This window comes from Haliotis asinina, chromosome 3, assembly GCF_037392515.1.
Source record: "Haliotis asinina isolate JCU_RB_2024 chromosome 3, JCU_Hal_asi_v2, whole genome shotgun sequence".
Classification (NCBI taxonomy): Eukaryota; Metazoa; Mollusca; class Gastropoda; order Lepetellida; family Haliotidae; genus Haliotis; species Haliotis asinina.
The window spans coordinates 75,226,997-75,249,608 of NC_090282.1; the positions used below are offsets into that span (position 1 = coordinate 75,226,997).

The 22,612-nt window shown below is 38.1% G+C and overlaps 2 protein-coding genes across 2 annotated transcripts in view; both read left to right on the forward strand.

Annotated features, from left to right (window-relative positions):
- The first annotated feature begins 1,152 nt into the window (after positions 1-1,152).
- Positions 1,153-10,470, forward strand: LOC137278455 (zinc finger protein 62-like). Its single transcript, XM_067810785.1, has 4 exons — positions 1,153-1,271; positions 5,609-5,703; positions 5,952-9,101; positions 9,410-10,470. The coding sequence occupies exon 3, from the start codon at positions 6,380-6,382 to the stop codon at positions 8,885-8,887; it is 2,508 nt and encodes an 835-aa protein (XP_067666886.1). The 5' UTR covers positions 1,153-1,271; positions 5,609-5,703; positions 5,952-6,379; the 3' UTR covers positions 8,888-9,101; positions 9,410-10,470.
- Positions 10,471-14,492: 4,022 nt separating this feature from the next.
- The window catches only part of LOC137278453 (zinc finger protein 208-like), a 28,465-nt gene continuing 20,345 nt past the window's right edge, over positions 14,493-22,612 (forward strand). Inside the window, exon 1 of the mRNA XM_067810783.1 lies at positions 14,493-14,606. The gene's annotated coding sequence lies outside the window, so the exon portion shown is untranslated. The remainder of the gene's footprint in view (positions 14,607-22,612) is intronic.

The following is a 22,612-nucleotide window of genomic DNA, read 5'->3' on the forward strand; positions in this document are numbered from 1 at the left end:
CATCACCCGACCCCAAGGAACAATTGACGGCAACACAACAATTCGGCACGTCTTTGGTGACGTCGAAAAATCAGCAAAATGACGAGCTTCCTACACATTTTCTATACATTTAACTGAAAATCTTTCCTTCTATGACGTCACTGTAGGGCTCTGGCGACAGAGTTACGTAACCTGACTGTGGTTTCGTGTGCTGGCGAGAGATATTAATTAACCACAAGTTTGTTTTCTTTTTTAAAAAAATAAAAAATGGTGTTCCGTTTATGACTAACCAAAAGTCTTTCATATGCAGTGATAAAAAGAGTACCAAAAAATTGAGTTTAGTTCTTTAAGGCTCTGCATCGATATCATTTTATTCATGTGACGGGGAGCCTGAAAGTATGGCGGAACATCAACGATGAAAATGATGTCGCAAGCAAAGAGCTTATGTGAATTTATGATGTACGCACGTAGGCAGAATCCTTCCGGTCAATATATATATCTGAAATTATTGGAATATATAGCAGTATCAAAATCAGGGCATTATCCAGCCCCATATCCTCTCTCAAAGTTCAGTGAGTGAGTTATATTTTACGCCGCACTTAGATATATTCTTAATGGCTTAATGGCGGCGGTCTGTACATAACCGAGTATGTTCCAGGCAATCCAGTGGTCAACAACATGAGTATTGATCTGTGCAAGAAGTAAGTTGTAATCCATAAACTGTGATCAATGTACAATGAAGTCGGAATGCAGCAAAACATACAATTCACTGGCAAGTTAAATGGTTTCGGTTTTAAAAATGATTAAATATTTGTGCTGACATATGGTGCGTCACGCTCTTATGCACAAGGGAGGGAACTCTTACAGTCGTAGCCAGACGAAACGTGAGCTGGGACCCGTCTCGCATATCGCAAGGTGACGCGCGCAAAGGGAGCCGGGAACCAGTTTAGGCGAAACCAAACTCCACTCCACAATCGTTGTGGGGAGTTTGTGACGAAAACTGTATTTTGAGAAGAGCTTAAGCCATAATCCTTGTAACAGATGTTGCATTATTTGTATCGATAATAAAAATGGATGTACGGCATTTGATATCAAAAGTAAACACTCTGAAATAAACAAACAGATCTAAAACCAGTGTCCGCAAGCTAACGACATACGCAGAAATCCATTTTCGTATCAGATCAGCCTGTGAAGTAAACTGAAGATCTCCCTCGGTTGTGAGCTCTGTGTTTTGCAGCATGACATAAACTGGACGTCCACTAGAGTCATTCACGCGTGTACAAATGGCATTGGTGAGATTTATGTTTGGATGTCGATTGTGACAACAATGCAGTTGGTTTCAGTCTATAAATATACAGCTTCAATAGGCACACTGTTGGATGTTTTTGAGAGATGCACTAGAATATCAGCCAAGTGTCAGTAGTAACAAATCTGACAGTCGTACCTATCGGCTTTTGTAGTGAAACTTCTTAATACTGTCTTCCGAAATTTCTTGTCATAAAGTTAGGTTAAATATTGTTCAATATAGGCCAAATGGGTTTATCCTAGGCTCGGTTGGAATATCTGTTGCAGTTCTATATACTCAGCGTTATTAATGGAGGGTCAAGCTATTGGTTTAAACTATAAAATGTGCAGTTTTTTTTCTTTTACAAAATATATACAACTGAATATTTTACAACATTAGTATCTTAGCAGTATTTGAAAACATATCAAGCCTTTGAAATGTCATTACTTTCTTTAATGACCGCAACATTCTGTGACAAATGGCACATTTTGTATTTCACACTGTCAGTATGAAAATCCACTTAAAGGGGCACTGATGCGGAGCGAATAATGTTTCTCGCCAACGGTCTAATTACGAAACCAACCTGCACATTGATCAGTGCCGGCTCCCTCGACCGTGACGGACAAAGGGACTGGGCTCCTGTCCATATTAGCAGAATTTCTTCACCTAAACAGTCAGGAGGCCGGATGCCCATCATATGCCATTTGTTTAAAAATATCCATGGTATTCCTTGTCTCATTGTAACAAAATATCCCAGCAGTGTAGTATTTTTAGGATGCTTGGATGGTATAGTAGCTGATCCAATTTGATCCTATTTCTGTGTTTTTAACCTCAATATTTAATCATGTTATGTGAAAATATGATGTCTACAGGCACGTAGCAAGCCATTTGTTTCAGTACGAAAGATTGCAAAGCTTATATTTAGATAGTTTTGAGTGTTGGTTCAGCTGTGATAGCAAATATCATACGTACATTTTGGTAGCTATGGTAGCTACCCTGGTTTATTATTTATGATAATATAAACACACAGTTGATTTATTTGAATTCATAAACTAAAAACGATGACTTTGCCATTGGTAGAGAAATCTGAAAATCTTCTTATGTCAAAAAAACCAACTTATTACACCTATTTACAAAGTACACAACAAATGCCTGTATGTATTCCTTATGTAACTAAGTTCCGTTGGTATCCTCAAAACAGTTTCGGCCCATAAGTGTTTTCAGGCTGCATGTGACACAGAGATTACATCTTCCTCGCTGTAACTCGCATTTTATGGTGTAAACCTACACATGTTATTTGTCATTCTCTGGATGGTCAATTAATGAATTTGTAACAGGTGTAATTAGTAGTAACACCACTCAGGTTACTCAGCAAAGGTTCCCATTTGGCATTTCTCCTGTCTGGAGTAAATACTCAAGATTATAAATTGAGGTCTGTAATGTCAAATGTATTGTATGTTATGTAATACGTGCATGTAAGTGATGCAAGAGGATTTATCAGCTGAGTTACAAAAACAAACATCGATCAAAGGATTAACCGATAACACACTGATTGATTAATTACTTTTATCTTCTACAGCGGATTTGTCAAAAGGCAGTGTGTGTAGATGCACTAAACTATACTGACTACACCCTGTCGTAAAGTTCGAATGTAAAAACAACATCCTCCCTTCAAAGAATTAACCACCATTGCGCTGACAGATTGACTGCTCATTACTGGTTAACTAAATTACTTAGAATGGTGGACATCATACAAGTAGTTGCCAGGTGTGCTATCTTGGGTGACCAATGAGAGGTTTATCAGGTTTTCACCAAGGTGAAAGACCTGAAACGATGTGTTACTTTTTCGCAAATTAGACTGCTGTAAGACGCATGACATAGAGCAGGATTATTTACCAGCTGCAGACGAATGGAATATCGTTCTTTTATGTGGATATTGATGGATACATTCCTGAACAAGGTAGTAGCCTGACATTGTTGCTATAAAATTAGTCTGGTTTACATTCATTAGTTGCATTTTGTTTTGATTTATTTGTTGTAGCATTCAGCAGAATCTATATGACAGAAAACACACTAGATCGCATTATGTGTGTGAAATAGGATCCACATTGGCAATCTGTACAATGTATAAATGTTGCTGTCATGTTAGAAATTTACTCTTATAAGTATAAGCAGATCGTGTGTTCTTTTATTAATTTTCAAAATCATCCAAATATGACAATTAATTATGGTGGTTATGAGACAAAATACAGAGACATACATTAGCTGCATAATTTTCCCGTCCTAATAGGTTTTTACCATTTCTACCACTGGCAGATGATTAACCTTTAAAGTGTTTCAATTGTTTTCATAATAAATTTGTAATGAAGTAAAAATGACTTCACCTTTGTTTGTCTGTCTATATTAAACTCTCAATTGCGCATACGGACTATGCAGCAGAGGTCACGAACCAGTCATGAATTCTGGGATATCATCTGGGTACTCGCGGGAGAAAAACAATAACAAAATTTTACACCAGTCCACGGAAATCGCTCCACATCAGTGCCCCTTTAATGTCAGTGGACCATAAATTTTCACTGTTATTCACTGTTCAGATACCTGTTTGACATTGTAGCCTAAAATGAGACGTAGTTTGATGTGTGATGAAATAGTCAGGCTATAGGCCTTTTGAAATTTGGACAAACTCAGCAGCAGGTTGTTGTACGTTTTAATATCAGTCAGAGTGCTATTGGAATCCTGTGGCAGAGATTTCAAACCAATGAGTCCTTTGAATATGCATGATAGCCAGATCAGTCAAATCAGTGCAGGATGATAGGCACATGATTAACACTGTGTGACGTAACTGATTCCTTAACACAGCACATCTTCAGACAGAACACTTCAGTGTTAACAGTGTAAGGATGTCCAGGAGCACTATTTGTCGGTGTTTAAGGTCAACCCGACTCCACCGTAGGCAACCTGCAGTTCATCCTGCTAACACCGTGTCACAGGCAGGCACATTTGAGATGGAGTAGACATTATGATCACTGGAATCAGTCACTAGTCCTGTGTGCTCTTGACAGATGAAAGCAGATGATAGTTGGCTGAAGATTTATCGTTGCAGTGGAGAGCGAATCGCAAATGCAACTGTAACCATACATAACCGATTGGCGAGTTGTTGGTCACTGGTTTGGACAGGTCTGCTGGACGTACTCCAATGCATGTGGTCAACAAAAATCTTACTTAGAGTGTTATCAGGTTGAGATTCTGGCTCCTGTATCTACCATTCCTGCAAGCTATGCATGAGGTCTACCTTCTTTACTGCTGCGCAAGGCCTCATATGTCCAGGAATGTCACAGAATTCTTTAGGTAGCAGTGTAGAACAGATGGTGAATCCAGCATGCTCGATAGACCTCAACCCAATTCAGCATCCCTGAGATAAACTATGTCAATTCCACAAGGTTTCTTTATGAATTTAACAAGGAGCTTGATGTGCGAGTAGGGTACATGATATTGAATAACCAAGGCCTTTATGTTCATTTTTGGGTGTTCATTTGTACAACTGATGTTTGCTAGTATACAATGCCAAGTATGCCTAGTATACAACAAAATTACATGAGACAGTACTTGAAGCACACAAGAATTATGACTCCTTATGATTCACAGTGATCCATTTGTGGTAGAATTATGATGGACAAAGGACTCCTTATGATGCACAAAGGATTTGTTTATTGTAGAAGTATGACTCCTTACAATGCAGAAACGATTTATTTTAGGTAGAATTATGATTCCTTACCATGCAGAAATGATCCATTTATGTTAAAATTATGACACCTTACCATGCAGAAATGATCCCTTTATAATGGAATTATGACTGCTTACCATGCAGAAATGATCCATTTGTGGTGCAATTATGACACCTTACAGTGCTGAAATGATCCATTTATGATAGAATTATGACTCTTTACCATGCAGAAATGATCCTTTTATGGTAGAATTATGACTCCTTACAATGTACAGATGATCCACATGGTAGCATTATGACTCCTTACAATGTACAGATGATCTACATGGTAGCATTATGACTCCTTACAATGTACAAAAGCTTTTATATGATATGATTATGACTCCTCAAAGCACAAATGACTCTTTCGTGATTGGGAAGGGGTTAAAAGGACCCTAACAGTGTATTATAGGATCTATGTTGAATAAACCCCAATCAGTGCTTGACATACTTTAAATTGCCAGTTAGCTATCAGGGCCTGCTGTTGCCCCTAATGAAATGTGCAAACCCATTCTTTTATTCAAGCTATACCAATGAAAACAAAATAGTCTACACAATACAATGTTTCCCTTTTTTTCTAGAAAATCAGTAACGGAAGCCTTTGGGAGAAGTGTTTCTTCAGTGAAGACCGGTGTTTACATTTCTATGCACAAAGCACTGAAATGCCAGCAAAACTGTAAGTGATCATAACATGATGAATGATTCCCGAATGCCAATAACGAAGCCAATTAAAGGAAAGATTCCAACTGAAAAACAAAACAAAAAACCCTTACCAGTAATATGGTGAAGGCCACAAGGGCCTGCAAATATTTGAAACTGCAGGCCCGGTATAATGTCAAAGAGCGCAGGGCCAGCGATTATTTCGAACCCTGACCTCAATCATTCTTATCTTTTGCTTACTCTTCCAAATGTTCATATTTACAGATTGATGAACCATCTGGAACATAGCAGCTGATCTGAGGTAGTGCTTCTACTGAAACCTTGATGTATAAAGAACCAAGAAATAGACTATGGAATCAGTTGTAGTGGTGGTTCAATCAGTCTCCAGCAAGAGAGAGTCAGATGAAAAAGCAGTGATATTAGTTGGAGTTCGTAATGGAAACATTGGGATTTCAGATGATCAGCATATTTCGTGTGACCAGTGTGATGAACAGTTTGCTTCTTTGGTGCTTTTCCAAAAGCATCAGGTCAAACATCGTTTAAGGCGGTCATCTTTTGTATGTCAAAAGTATCACCATAAGACCCGAAGGAGACCTCAGGCAGCTTTTGAAAACACAGAATGTATGGGTTAGGTGAAAAGTTTTAGAAGAAGGTACCTTTACTGGTGGCACTACACTAAGCACAAAAGGGAGATGCCTTTCAAATGTGGAATTTGTGGTAAACAGTTTTTATACTCTTCAGGACTTCAGTGCCCTGAATGTAAACGCAGTGGAGAGAATTGTAGAGGAGGAAGGAGACCTAAGAAAGCAAACAGATTTATGGATTTGGATGGAGAGAAAATGACTGATGTTCCTTCGGCTGATTACATGAATTTGCTAACTAATTCTGAAAGAAAATCACCACAAGATGCTTCCACAACCATATCTCAGGGTAAAAGCCCAGGAATTAGTAATGCAGATGTTTCTGGGACAACAGCCGCAAGGAAACAGACACCCCTATCTTACAATGAGGAAAATGAATGCATGATTTGTGGAAAGAAATTTCAGTACCTGTTCATACTAGACAGTCACCTGAGAGCTCATAGCACAGATGAGATTGACAGGATCCTAAAGATGTTCCAGTCTTCTGCTGATGATGAAAGTATGTTACTATCTTGGGAGCCATATGCTTGTAAGGAGTGCAGACATGAATTCTGCACTTCAGAAGAGATGAAGACTCACATGCTATCCCACTCAGCAGAGGAACACCAAAATAGTTTTAGTTCAGCATCTGAGCCTGAAGCTCACTTCAGAGAACATTCAAACGTTCTTGGGCTTTTAGCATACACATGTAAATTTTGTGCAAAAACCTTCAAGAAAAAATACAACTGGCAGATCCACATGAAGACACATACAGGAGAACGTGACTACTTCTGTCATTTTTGTGCAAAAACGTTCTGGAGGAAGTACAACTGGAAGATCCACATGAAGACCCATACTGGGGAACGTGCCTATTCTTGTAATTACTGCCCTAAGAGCTTCATCACTAGCAGTAGGCTCAAGTTTCACATGAAAAGCAAACACTCCTGTGTGAAACTGAATGTTGGTAGTGCTGCTAGTGGTAATCTAAGGAAGAGAATGCAGAATTCAGATGAAAGTGTCCCTGATGATGATGTCAAGTCCAGAAAAGTAAGTAATTTATCACAGGATTCTCACAAGAACTCTTCTTTCGAGAAGTTAATGACAAGATGTTGTGACACAGATGAAACTCTTGCGATGCAGACGTCTACAGATGCAGAACAGGAATATGGAGGGTCAAAGACTGCTCCCCTGTGTTCCAAGATTGCTGAACAAATAAAGAATAGTAACATCCAGTCAGCTTTCATACTACAGTCAGGTAATGCCAGTATGGAGAGCGATCCCCCAAGAAGTTCTGACAGTGCGATTAATGACTCATCTACAGTCACTGTACAAGATCAGCCTGTATGTAATCAGACGAGAAACAAGAATGGTTCTAAATCAAACTGTCACCGAATTAATGCCAGGACCCCAAACAGTGAAAAGACTAAATCTGTAGAATCTGGTTCCAGCACTTTTGATGACTCTGTGATGTCATTTGGCATAGCTGGTTCTGGAAATATTCCAGATGATGCCCAGGCAATATCAGACATTGAGATCTGTGATAGCTTAGATCCAGAGATTAACAGCTCCACCATTACAACGGAACTGATGTTGGACAACAGCTCCAGAGATGAAAATATGGTGGATAAAATGATAGATACAAGGAATGATAATCGAATGTATTACTCATGTAGCATTTGTAATTCCAAATATCCCACTCAGGAGACATTGGAAGAACACAAAAACCTTCATCTCAAAGAGAGTCTATTTGAGTGTGTGGAATGTGGCCAAGAAGATGTTGTCAAGGACTGGAAGAACCAAGACGATAGGGAGCTGGTGTCGGGCAAGCCACAAACTTCAGATAACACCTACTGTGACTCCAGACAAAGTGTTATGTTTCCCAAGACACCTGTGATAAAGTATGGATATCCACAAATAGCATTAAACAAAACTCTCATGAAGCTTGACTCATCAGTACAGCCGGATGTAGCCAGACATGTTCCTCTTGTACTTACAGAAGAGAAACAAATGACTGATGAATGTAAACAGAATGATGATATTCCGACTGAAGCATTGACTGCTACAGACAGTCCAAAATCTTTGTTTCATAAGTTGACATTGAAAAAGAAAAGGCTTTATGAATGTAAGGTCTGTAAAAGGCGTTTTGTAAATTGTGATTCCTGTCGTTACCACATGAAGACTCATATTGATCAACTGCACTGGTGTGATATGTGTGACAATTGGTTCAACTTCGCCTCAGATCTTGAACGACACAAACTTGCTCTGCATCCCTTAGCTTCTGAAGAAGAGTCCTCTCCTGTACCATTGGTTGCCTACCCATCTGATGTCTGCCATTTGGAATGGAAGTCCAAGGAATTGCTTCATCAACACAAGAAAACCCGTGACCATCAGTGCCCCAAATGTGACAGAGCTTTCTCCAATGATCCCCTCTATCAGATTCACTTTGGGATCTGTACAGGAGCGGAGGTGGACAGCAAGGCTAAGGAACCGAATGCCTCAGTCACCTTTGAAGGTTTTGAGATTACATGTAGTCCACCTGGTTCTGATATTGAAGATGAGGAACAAGACATAGAAAATTAACCATTGCATATTGAAGAGATGGAAGATTTGATGATGTAGATGATGTGGTAGGGCAAGGATGATGCAGACATGCAGAGGTTGATATTGATACTGATGGGCAGCAGGCTAGTCTGGTGGAGTATGACTTTGAGAACAAGCAAAAGTCAAACCTTAGCTGAACATCCAGTGGGAGATACTCAGGTCACCCTCATGCTGCATTTGCTGGAATATGAAGGTAAGTGTAACAAACTGGGGGTGTATAAATTGTTATTTTTTCACAAGTTCATTTAAATGCTTAGACTCATTTTGTATTTATAACAAAAAGAAGTAAAAGAAAGGCACAAATGTAACAACCAGCTCGATCAGATGACGAGTGAAATGGTAACAGTGGAATTATTTCAGAAATATATTTAGAATTTCAGAAGTTTTAGAGTCAAGGGTGGAACTAGTTGTAAAGGTTTCCATAAAAATGCTCTAAAGTTCTCTGAATTTTTATGGCTAATTCTAGTGAAAAATGTAATAATGTTTTCTAATGGTTCACAGGATCACAGATATTTCCTTGTCAACTATGCAGATACAAGGGCGATTTATTCCACTGTTGGTGAAAAACAAGGAATACCCAACACTCCTAATATCTCATCTGTTTGGCACAGCACGTTGACACAACACTCCAAGAACACATCATTTGAATACAACAGTCCTACAGACAAATCTGGTCATGTCAGGTTCAAGCCATGTGACAATTTCTTTTAGACACACAAGGTGATGAAGTCCACCTACAAAGAACATTCCACTGGGATGTGTACAAGTGCTGGAAGTGTCACAAGAAGTGCAGACTGTTTCCAGATTCTTTAAGAACTCGTGAAAACTTTCTCTTGTGACAGGCAGTTTGACAAGACAGGTTCATGTCACCAAGGAGAAACCACAGAAGGGATAAGTGTGGGGGTAAGGATTGACTGCTTTTTGATTGTGCCTTCCACAGAGCACAGTTGTAGTATGTCTGTATGGCATCATCACCCACAAAGACCTTCATGACAATGACTTCAGTATTATCACAAAGCATGTAAAGGTTGTCTGTGAACAAAAGGCAGACAGGAAGTGCTAGCCATATTAGAAAAGCACCTATTGATGATGTTGTGATTCAGAATTGAGATGAATTACAGCTGATTTTCCAAGTTTTCTAAAGTTCTTTGTTACTGTAAATGAAAGGGAATCTGGTGGTCAGGCTTGCTGACTTGGTTGACACATGTCATCGATTCCCATTTTTGCAGATCAATGCTCAGTCTGTTGATCACTGGATTGCCTGGTCCAGACTCTATTATTTACAGACAGCGACCATATAGCTGAAATACTGCTGGGTGCTAAACTCACTAACTCACTCACTACTATATATGATCATTGTATTATGTTAAGATATTCGAAGTGCATGTATGTAAGGATGTTGTAAAGAGAAAACAAGTCATAGTGTCTTTGTCTGTTTATTTGAACATTTGGAAGCCTTTGAACCTAAGGTATTTTGTTAGGTGTGTGCAATATTGTCATCGATATTCTTTTTAAGTTTCTGTTTTGTACATTTCTGAAGGATTAAATTCATTTTATTCATGGAGCATTGTAGAATTGTATTGTCTAACAACAGAAAGTAAGAGTTGAACATACATATTTCAAAAATTAATGGCAATGTGATAGAGTAATTTTCAGAATCAGTGGTATGAAATGTTATTGATTTATCACCTAAAGATTGAAGTTTTTTCTCACAGTGACATATCTTTTTGAAACTGATGTTGTGTGGATGAAATGTGTTTAACACTGTTTTGGTATGGTCATCCATCACAACACATCATCGATAAGAATGAATGAGTGAATCAGATTTTACACGGTTCTTAGCAATAGTAACGCCGTGGGATACACCAGAAATGGGCATCACACATTGTACCCCTGGGGAGAATCGAAATGTAATGGAACCGAGCCTTCAGCGCGGCCATCCCCGCGATCCTGTAAGAAAATCTGGAAGTACCGCTTCAGACGCTTGCCAGATTTTTGAAGCATGATCAGAGGCCTGCCCTGGCACTGTCAAATCAGGATCCAGCACAGGAGGGCTGGAAAGGGGACAAAGTCAAGGTTTATGTAGTGCTCAACGGACATAGACCTGTCCACGTGTTTGCAGGTGTTATTCAAGTCACCAAACGATACCGGTGGTTTATCTGAAGTGATTATCTCCTAACAGCTAACAAACAATGTTATTAGTTCAAATCCAATATTCACCCAGATGAGTGAGTTAAATTTTACGCGACACACACCAATATTCCAGCTATATGGAGGCGGTCTGTAAATAATTGAGTCTGGACCAGACAATCCAGTGATCAACAACATGAACATCGATCTGCACAACTGGGAACCGGTGACCTGTGTCAGCCAAGTCAGCGAGTGACCACCCGATCCCGTTAGTCGCCTCTTACGACAGGCATATATTCACCCAGGCCCATAGCATGACGTAACCGCTCATAACACCCACTACACCTACACTAACACTTGAACTCACACCATACAAACACACAACACTTATAAGAAATAAGGGGCCTTACAGTATTGAATGCAATTTCAGAACTGGTCTTCAGCAGTCCGCCATTGCCGTAAAAGGCGACAAACTGGATCGGGTGATCTGGATCGAAGACTTGGTTGACACATGGCGTCGCCTCCCAATTTGTCACTGGATGATTTTGTCTAGTCTCGATTATATACAGGTCACGGTTATATTGCTGGATTATTGTTGAGTGTGGTGTTATACAACAAACAAAATACATAACTGAGAGTAAAAGATCATTTTCTCGAACATTTTTCAAATTGTGACAATTGCATAACGATACATATGAAACCTCCCATGGTTCGTTTTAGTCTCTCGTACAGACCCTGAAGCACATATATACAAGAAAGCCCACGCATGCGCAAGCCTAGAAAATGTGGCAAGCCTAGATTTCCCTTTGCTTCAGAAAATGAAGAAATTCACAGGTCTCCATTTCATTATATTATTTTTTTTTCTTACTGTGAACTTCTTTCAATAAATTATGTTCATTTCAGAGACTAGTTGTTCGTCTAGGTTCGTTTCAGTCAAAGGATAAGTATTTCCCCATAAGCTGATAAACCAAATGATGTAAAGCTGAGTTGTTTACACAGACCTGAAGTTTCGCCGGGGGTTACAGTATATTTTCTTCATGTTCAAACCAACACCTGAGACAACACCAACACCTAAAACAAATGAAACTATATTCACATATGGTGTCACGTCATATGCTATGAGTGAGTGAGTATGGTTTTACGCAGGTATTGACAATAATTCAGCAATATCATCGGGGGGGAAAACCTCACACAAGTGAGGAAATCGAACCCGTGTCCTCCCCGAAATATTATGTCATCGGTAAGGTTCTGTATATACTGACAAATAAATTATATTGCGATTCAGATACTCGTATTCCATGTATCGTGAATTTAAGTGTATGATAGTGAATGATGAATCGTGCACAAAGATCTCATCTTCTACATAAGTCCCTACACATATATGTTACGATTCCGATAACAGCAGTCTCAAAATTAGATTGCAGTCATTGATACTATTTTCTTTCTTTTTTTTCATACAATTATGAAAATATGTATAACACAATTTACGGTACAGTGTGCCGTCATGTCACTGAATAGCTAAGTAAAACATTTGTTGAAAATGACAGTATGCATTGATTTTAATTTAAACCATGAAGATAATAAAAAAGAACTTCATATTTGTCCAATACCGGTTCTCAGAAATTGAATAATATTGCAATACCGGAAATACCGTACAGTCCTAGTCTTCCATAGTGGATAAGGTAGATGCACGTAAGTATAGTACACTTTAACGTTCTGTACACACATTTCGTGGAAAAAGAAATTGCCTATTATAACTGTTGATTTTCGATTTCTGGTTGGTTGCATAACAGCATTGCTGCTCATGTTATATGAGATGTTTATCATCTTGATTTACAAGGCATGCCGGGACTGATGCAGGTCTTAGATGTTTAATTACCACTTGGATGAAACCCACGAGCAAATTCATGTCCATTCTAAGATTCGAACCTACAATCGTCGGTTTACATACGCGGAGTGGAGTGAGTATGGTTTTACGCCGCTTTGGGACATTTTGCAGCAATATCTCAGCGGGGGACACTGGAAATGGGTTTTAAGCATTATACCCATGAAGGGAATCGAAACCGGGTTTTCAAGTCGGCGTTAGGAGCCAACGCTTTAACACCTCTGTTTGATTCTGTTTGAATGACCTTCCAAAAAGAACGGAACCATTAATAAATGACCATTGAAAACAGAGGAAAATGAAGTGGGCAACAACCCCCATCTAAAAAAGGGGTTTCCCCCTTGCCTTACCGTAAGGACTGCAATATCGCTTACACTTCGATGAAACCAACAAGAAGCGAAATGGGACTAAATGGAAACCACATACCTTGAAGAGTATAATCTGCGTGTAAGAGGGAAATCATGAGTTTACAATCATGAGTTGGATTATGCAGTTTTTAATGGTAATGGTCGGCTTTCGACTCCATATTAGAGACCGTCACATGCCTGAATTTCGATGACATGAGACCAGTCGAATGGGTCATATAGACAGTCACCTAGGTTGTGGGCCTTTTGTGAATTATTGTTAATTTTTGGAATTATCGAAAATAATTCCACGTTCTAGCATGTTATTACCATCCAATACAACTGGAGTAAGTAGTGAATCACGTGTAGCAAACTACAGGCTATATGGCGTCGGTGGATTTCTGGGCACAAGATTCTGTACAGTGGAGCTACAAGTACGTGCCCCCAGCAGATCGAGTAGAAATAGTTGTAGGTAGAACTGTAGGACTATTTTGGTCGGAGTTACATTTACATGTAACCTGCTACAATATTCATGCAAGTTATAATGTGCATAATATTCAATGTGACGCGCAGGTAAAAGTCAACTCTTCAATACACAAGTAGCAAAACTCGCCATTGTGTGGTAAGTGTATTTTTTTTCAAAACCAGGTAATGATGGCATAAGCTGGCCTTGATTTGTAACTGGATCGTAACACGAAATCACATTCATCATATCCAGCTCACATACTACTGGAAATAAAATAAAAATCACCATGGATACCATATCCTTAGCCCATGCCTTGCATCGACCGATCAAGCTTAAAACGCATGACAATAATGTTAAAGAATTGCATGTGAAAGGTTCATAGGTATTTGGCAACACGCGGCCTACAGTGTGGCAAAGCGTGTACAGTGCATAGATTTGTTTATTAGTGAACTGCAATACATTCCCTATACTGCATCAGCAATTAGTCCCATACCAATAAAGCGAAAATCAATTTCACAGTATCAAGGTCCCCGACCACTCGTCAATTTAATATTTTGCCTTGTGCTTTTTAGAAGCCACAACATTATGCCACCACTTCCACGGTTTGTATCGATCATTAAAATGCCTCAGCCGCATTCAGAACATTCGGCATCCGAGCTAAAAACCCTAAAATAATTACATTGATCTAAATACCCAAAGTCGGCATGCCTGCTTTTATGCTAAAAATCCAGCGAAATCTATTTTCGTTTCAGCTCAGCCTGTACAGTAAATCGTACCGAATAGCCCTCGGCCTGGAGTTTTCCGGCTTCGCATAGTCTTGCACTGAAATTCGGGACATGTTTTCCAGGATCAGTCAAGCGTGCATATCAGGAACTGGTAAGATTAATGCCTGGATGTGATTTTAGTTACTGAAATATCAGTCAGTAGTCTCCGATATTGTAATATGTTCATCGAATTGTCGTGCCTCTCGCCTCGCGTCAGCAAACATGTCTTCCGAAATTTCGTGTGCGGAAATTTGGTGAAGGAGAGGCGGCGTGTTTTCCCGTCGCTGTGTTGAGTAACTGTGTTATTGTGAGCCGTTACAGAAATGAATGAGGTTGTGAATAACAAGTTGTATAGACAACTCCTACCCCTGTAGCTGATTCAAGAGGTTCAGAATAAGATTATTGATTCTTGTCTCCAAAAATTTTTGGCGAGGGCGAGGCGGGTTTCATGGAATTGTTGCCGGCATTTGTATGAAACGAAGTAATTGCTCGCGAGGCTGTAAAGAATATAGGTCACATTGATTTATTTCCGTGTGTAGACGCCCTTCGTACAGTATCCACAGATTTATTTACCATGGCAAACCGTCAATTTCTCATGCACTTAGAATCACTGAAATGCAGAATATGTTAATATGTTAAAACATGTAAACAGTGAATTAATTAATCAACACTAATAATAAAACATTTGCTATATTCCTAAACATACTTATTTAATTTTGTTAGAAATTTAAGATTATGTTGTCATATATCACAGCATGTATTTTATGTTTGTTTTCAATTTCAAAACTTTCCACTGCCATAATATTAACGTTTCATCTGTATATAACTGTTGAATTTCTAAGAATGAATGTTAATAATAATAAGATTTTTCTGAAAAGTAACTAATGATGGAAAAATGTTATTGTAAAAAATAATTAAGAAGCAAATAAGTTATCATTATTATCAAATGACACACTGGAACTGTGGTAATGGCAGAAGTACATGTGATACTTTTTACAGGTAGCAGATAGGGAGCGATGAGGTAGCCTAGTGGTTTCAGCATTTGCTCATCACACTGAAGACCTGGGTTCAATACCCTACATGAGTATAGTGTGTAAAACATAAAACTAAACTCAGTCATGCAGGTGTAATACATCCTGCCTTGCAATATGATTATGAAACTAGGTGCAGTTAGTCCAAGAATTTCTAGTTAATCATTGAATAATTTCAGTATAAAATCATGCATACATACATTCTGATCAGGTGGTTTCCATGAATGAAGCTGGATTGAATTTTGTAAGGAAACTTACAGCTTTGTGCCAAAGAAGTCTGTTGCAGGTGACAAGTACTGACACTATTTTCTGTTAGCAGTAGATGTGTATGTGTGGCATGTTGTAGTTTCAATTGAATGCATTGTGTGTTCATTTCTGCTCAGTGAATCCACTGTCAGGTGATCATGGTACATATCACAAATATTGGGTAAGGAATATTATAAACAAGTGAGCAGTTGCTGTGTTATTCATTACATTAAGTGTGACAGTAACAAAAAGCATTCTGCTGACATGTTTTGGTCATGTTGACACTGTCATCTGACCAGTGACCATCTTTTTGTTAAACTGACTGTGTAATATTCTTGTCTATTATCCTGCCTTTCTTGGATATATTCCTTTTTGAATAAATCCAGCTGTGATAAATAACACCTAAATTCATGTTCAAAAACTTTAAAAAATAATCAGTACTACTGTATTCAGTTAAAGAGATTTTGAATAACAATTGAATTCGTGGAGGGTTATGGTTCAGTTTACTGAAGATGTCATGGAATTGTAACGATCTAGTGTGTTTTTTATAGGAACCATTCATATGATTAGTGCAGGAGAGGGGGATAATGATTTTTATGGAGAAGCATGCATAATGCAAATAACCCCCTCTAAAGTTTATGTACAAAATCACTGACTCTTTCACCCCCCAACCCCAATCTTCTTTAAAATAATTATCATTGTGTCTGCTCTTCTCCTGTTTTCCCCCCACAATCACCCACATCAAAATAAATTATGGTCACTGACGCCTTTTTGTATACTTTCGTAGCTGGGAGTTTGGAGTTACTTATCAACTTGTGACAGTTCCTATGGGTGTCGTGTTTCCTTTGTATATAACAAGTCAAAACTCTTTCTGAAGTAAACACAGATGCAACAGCCAACATTTACCTTGAAAGATGTGAAAAGTCAGATCTGTCTGTGCCTCACAATGTCATGGTAATCGTATGATTGCAACATAATGTCAGGTACAGTGTTGAGTGTTAGTTCCCCTATATTTTCCTGAAACTCCTCAAGGTTTGCATGTCCCCAACAGTGACCCAACTGTTTGTAAAAGGGCTAAAACATTACCGTTTGGCAAAAAACATTTTGTTTTGGAAAGGAGTGAGTGAGTTTAGTTTGACACCACTTGTAACAGTATTCTAGCAATATAATGGCAGGGTACACAGAGATGGGCTTCACACATTGTACCATGTGGGGAACTGAACATGGGGCTTTGGCGTGTCAAGGGAACACTTCAACCACAAGGCTACACCACTACCTTTTTCTTGATAAGAACAAACTGTTACACTTTGTGTAACCAGAATCACATTCACTCGCATAGAGGAAGACTGGTAATTTTCTCTTAGTTGTGCAACCCTATTTACACTACTGTTTGCCTGTGTTCATAACGTGTGTGACATTGTGTCTGAAGTCAGGTTTCAAATGTCTTCAGTTTTGGTTTTCAGCTGAAATAAGGAGTTACAGTCAGGGATGTTAATGATCTCAAATTTATGACTTGTAATCTCCATGATTTTGTTAATAAGAGTGTACGTGGGTATTGTCAGTACATTAAAGTGATGATAATGCAAGGTAAGGTAAAACTCATACTTACATCAAAAGGCAATGTTGCTGAACTACTTCATGTATTAAAGTGGTTAAGTAAATATGTACAGTTTTGAAAATACTACCAGTCTTTAGACTTGACTTGTCTTTGAAGCAGCTTGCTTTCTTCTCATATTAAACGAACAGTATCATCATGACCAACACAGGGTCAGAGATATTCAGGGGGAGGTAATTTATGCATTTCATGGCAAGAGAACAAATTCCCTCCCTTAGACCATGCAGTCAGGCTTCAAGAGGTAACACTTCACTCAAGTTTTCACTACTATAGTTATGGTATAGTTTTATGAAAGATCATCCAGGCTGTCAACAGCCATTTTATGTACACATGGGTACAATCTGGCCTTTAAAATATAATGAAAAACATATTATCTGGCAAACTTCTTCAGCGCAGGAAGCTGAACATTTCAACCCCAGTTCCACACAAACTGTCACCTACTGGAAAATATCTGAACAACAATAAGCATGAGTCATGGTTATGAATATGGTTAGTTTTAATTACTGGATGGATGTGCTTTTAAAGGACCACTAAACTCAATTTTTTTGTACTCTTTTTATCACTGCATATGAAAGACTTTTGGTTAGTCATAAACGAAACACCATTTTTTTAAAAAACTTGTGGTTAATTAATACCAAGTGCTTAAAAGTTACTAAAAAGCTGTCTGCTTCTCTCTCGCCCGCACACGAAACCGCAGACAGGTTACATAACTCTGTCGCCAGAGCCCTACAGTGACGTCATAGAAGGAACGGTTTCCAGTTAAATGTATAGAAAATGTGTAGGAAGCTCGTCATTTTGCTGATTTCTCGACGTCACCAAAGACATGCCAAATTGTTGTGTTGCCGTCAATTGTTCCTTGGGGTCGGGTGATGGTGTCACTATGCACAGATTTCCACCAGACTCTGTAGTTTGTGCTTAAATTGGTTGTTAGTGTGTGTGAAGTGAGCGTTGTGGAAGCCTGTGGTATATACTAAATCGGATGGTTCACCCCCCTACCACGCTTCCAGGATTGAAAATGGAGTTTAAGTTTCATTGAGTTTATAAAATTAAGACTTCTTACTACACATTGCTGACCAAAAGGATTTTGCATGGATATAACGCTTTCTTCCTCGGAAACGAGGTTGTGGTCAAAGTGACAATATTATCGTAAGTAATCTTATATTGACCGCTCATATTCACCGATTCCAAGAGTGAAATTGTTATGTTATAAGCAATGTCATGTAAAATCCTTATGTCGATCAATAAAATACATATTTTACTACCAGTAGAAAGTAATTTTGATTTTGTAAGTCGGTTAAAACAAACTTAAATAGCATTCATCCTCAGACAGGGCGCCGCCATTTTTGAAAATCGTGAAGTCACGGGCTAAAGTCCATTAGAATTATTGAGATTATGATTTGTTCTCATCAAGTTAGAAAATCAAAAACTTTTTACTGGTAGTTAAATATGCATTTGAATCATGGCCAAAAGGATTTTGCATGACACAACTTTTAACATAAGGACTTCTCCCAAGGAAGCAAGGTGGGGTCGAAGTGACATTTATAATGCAAGCAATGTTATATTGACCTCCACCTCACTTCCAAGAGTGAAATTATTATGCTATAAGCAATGTCATGCAAAATCCTTTTGTCCATCAATAAAATACATATTTTACTACCAGTAGAAAGTAATTGTCCTTTTGTAAGTCGATGAAAACAAACTTAAATAGCATCCCAACACAGGGCGCCGCCATTTTTGAAAATCGTGAAGTCAAATCTATTTGAATTAATGAGATTATGTATGGTTTGCTCTCATCACGTTAGAAAATCAAAACTACATAAATGTGTATTTGAATCATTACCAAAAGGAGTTTGCATGACACAACCTGTAACGTAGCCTAAGCGAGGTTTGGGTCAAAGTGAAAATAATGTGAGATAAATGTCTTCACATGCTAAATTTACTTGCAATGTTCACTCACCAGTATGTAAGACACTTGTCAATATGCGTCTTCATAATTGGTCTCATAATCCTAATTACTTTATAATCATACTTGTATGCATTTCGAAACTTAATAAAAAGAAGCGATCTGCGAATGTATAACAGGAATGTAATATGTAGACATTTCATAGTTTTCCTATATGAATCATAATTCACATGCACGCCTTAGTGTATGTCGTCTGCATCATTACACTTCACGACAAAAACAATGATTCTGTTGAAAGCTACGACAACTTATTAAAAACAAAAATGCAAATAATAAAATTAAAGTAGTAGGAGCAGTGTCAGGCTATTACCTTCTTTGAGGAATGTATCCATCAATATCCACAAAAACAAGTGATATATAATTCATCTGCAGATATCCCAAGTGATGTGTCTCTTAACAGTCTAATATAAGAAAACGTGATATATCGTTTCAGGTTTTTCACATTGCTGTATAGTTTCATTGGTTGTCCAAGATAGCACACCTGGCAACTAATTGCATAATGTGCGTCATTCTTTTTAAAAAGTTATTTAGTCAGCCAATAATGAGCAATCAAAAATCAATGTATTGGCGGTTAATCCTTTGAAAGAAGGGTGTCGTTTTGCATAGACACAGACACGACAAAGTGTATTCAGTATAGATTAGTAAATGTACATACATAAACAGTACCTTTTGACAAATCCCCCATTTAAATCCCCATAAAACTAATTAATCAATCAGCTTGTTATCGGTTAATCCTTTGATCGATCCAGACAAAAGAAATGCCAAATGGGGGCCTTTGTCAGGTAATCTAAGTGGCATTACCACTACTTATACCTGTTATAAATTCATTAACTGAGCATCAAGTGAATGATGACAAATAACGTGTAGGTTTATACCACCTAACATGGATTACAACCTAGCGACACCAAGTGATTTTCACAGAATCGTCTATGAAAACAAGGGTTGTTACTCCAAAACTAGGCAAAGCAGGAGACAAAACTAAATGATAGTAGATTGTGAGAACATATAGCTTTCATTTTTCTCAACAGGTTTTGCGATTTCAGGTTTGTACAAACCTGTAAACGAAATGGTTTAACCCCTGAAATGTAGATGAATACTGCACAGACCCTCATGTCTATACCCACTATTACGTCACAGAGACGCGCCGCTCTGATTGGTTGAAATTTCGTTTGCGGCTGAGAATTGTGCACTGTTGACAAAAAGGTTGATTTAAGGTAATTAAAGATCGAAATGAGCGGTTTTAATGACAGGGTTTCATTAATAACGATGTCAGCAAGTGATTTTGCATTTGTACCCTATTAGAGTATATGTGACCTTTAAAGAACTGAAAAATCTCACCCTCTTTCATCCAATCAGAGCTGTCACATTTTGCTGTCTCTTCAGTATACTGTAATCACTCATGGAGCGTGCGATTCTGATTACGTGTAGTGGAATCTTGTCACATGTACCCATGGTTATTACAGGGGCTGCAACAAATACATTATGAGATGAGTATGATATGCAGTACAAACATATAGTAACTATTGCAAATATAAAACCAGTCAGTGTGACAAGTCATTAAATTTACATACATTGATGATTAACTTGTGAGAAAAATTTTAGTTCACCAGTTTTTGACAGTTGTGAGGTACAGTAATAGCATAATGTGCTCAGGCTATTTGTTCTCAATATGTCCTTGACCTCTGAAACCATGTGAACACAAGGGATGTAACACAAGGTCTCTTGTGATCCATTGTGTTGTACACATGATTTTTAGTTTGGCAGAAATATTGGTGACGTGACTATCAGTTTTATCACATTCACTGTACACCTTATTCAGATCCAGTTTTTAGCAGAGTAATAGCAGTAGACAGATCCATATTTGTAATGCCATTGTATAAGCGTATTCAGGGCTGATTTCATGTTGTATTTAATTGCCATAAAAAAAGTAAGTGTTAAAAGTTATGCTTTATCATGTGTGTGACTTACACATGTTGCGTCTATTGCTTATATACATTCCCTTTGCTCTTAATAATGTTTTCAAAATGTTGTCTTGAAACACTAGGTGTAGCCTAATGGTTAAAACGTCCACTTGTCACAGCAAAGGCCTGGGTTTGTTTACCCACAGGGCTACAAGGTACATTTCCTGTGTCCCCTTTTGTGACATTGCAGGAATATTACAAAAAGAGGCCATAAAACCATCTCACTCACTCACTTACTCTTCCCATAGACCGTGGCAAGTTTAACAGATTGTGAATGGGCGCAGTTAAGTAGAGCTAGAAATAAAAGTGACTGATTCATTTTGAAGTGTAAGTTCATACAGTTTTAAACATGACATAAATAGCTGCCCTATCAAAATGTGATTTATACAACTTGGCATGCTTTACTTACCATCATAGGTTTCTGAGGCAGTTAAAGGGGCACTGATGCGCAGCAATTTCCGTGGACTCTTTGTTCCTTTTGTCGTTGTTTTTCTCCCGTGAGTACCCGGATGATATCCCAGAATTCGTGACTAGTTTGTGACCTTTGCTGTGCTGCCCGTATGCGCAATTGAGAGTTTAATTATAGACAGATCAACAAAGGTGAAGTCATTTTTACTTCATTACAAATGTATTATGAAAACAAATGAAACACTTTGAAGATTAATCATATTAATCATATGCCAGTGGTAGAAATGGTAAAAAACTATTAAGATGGAAAGATAACGAAGCCAATGTACATCTTTATATTTTGTCTCATAACCTTAATTAGTTTATTGTCATATTTGGATGATTTTGAAAATTAACAAAATATCACACTGATTCCTTATACTTATAGTAAATTTCTAACATGACTGTAACATTTAAACAATGTGGATCCTATTTCACACATGCCCTATGCGCGTTCTTTGATGTGTTTTCTGTCATATAGAATCTGCTGAATGCTACAACAAATAAATTAAAACAAAATGCAAATAGTGAATTTAAAACAGACTAATTTTATGGCAACTATGTCAGGCTACTACCTTGTTCAGGATTGTTTCCCTCAATATCCACATAAAAGAATGCTATTCCATTCAACTGCAGCTGGTAGATAATCCTGCTCTATATCATGTGTCTTACAACTGTCTAATTTGCGAAAAAGTAACACATCGTTTCAGGTCTTTCACATTGGTGAAAACCTGATAAACCTCTCATTGGTCACCCAAGATGGCACACCTGGCTACTATTCGTATGATGTATGAAGTAATTTAGTTTACCAACAATGAGAAGTCAATCAGGCAATGCAATGGTGGTTAATTCTTT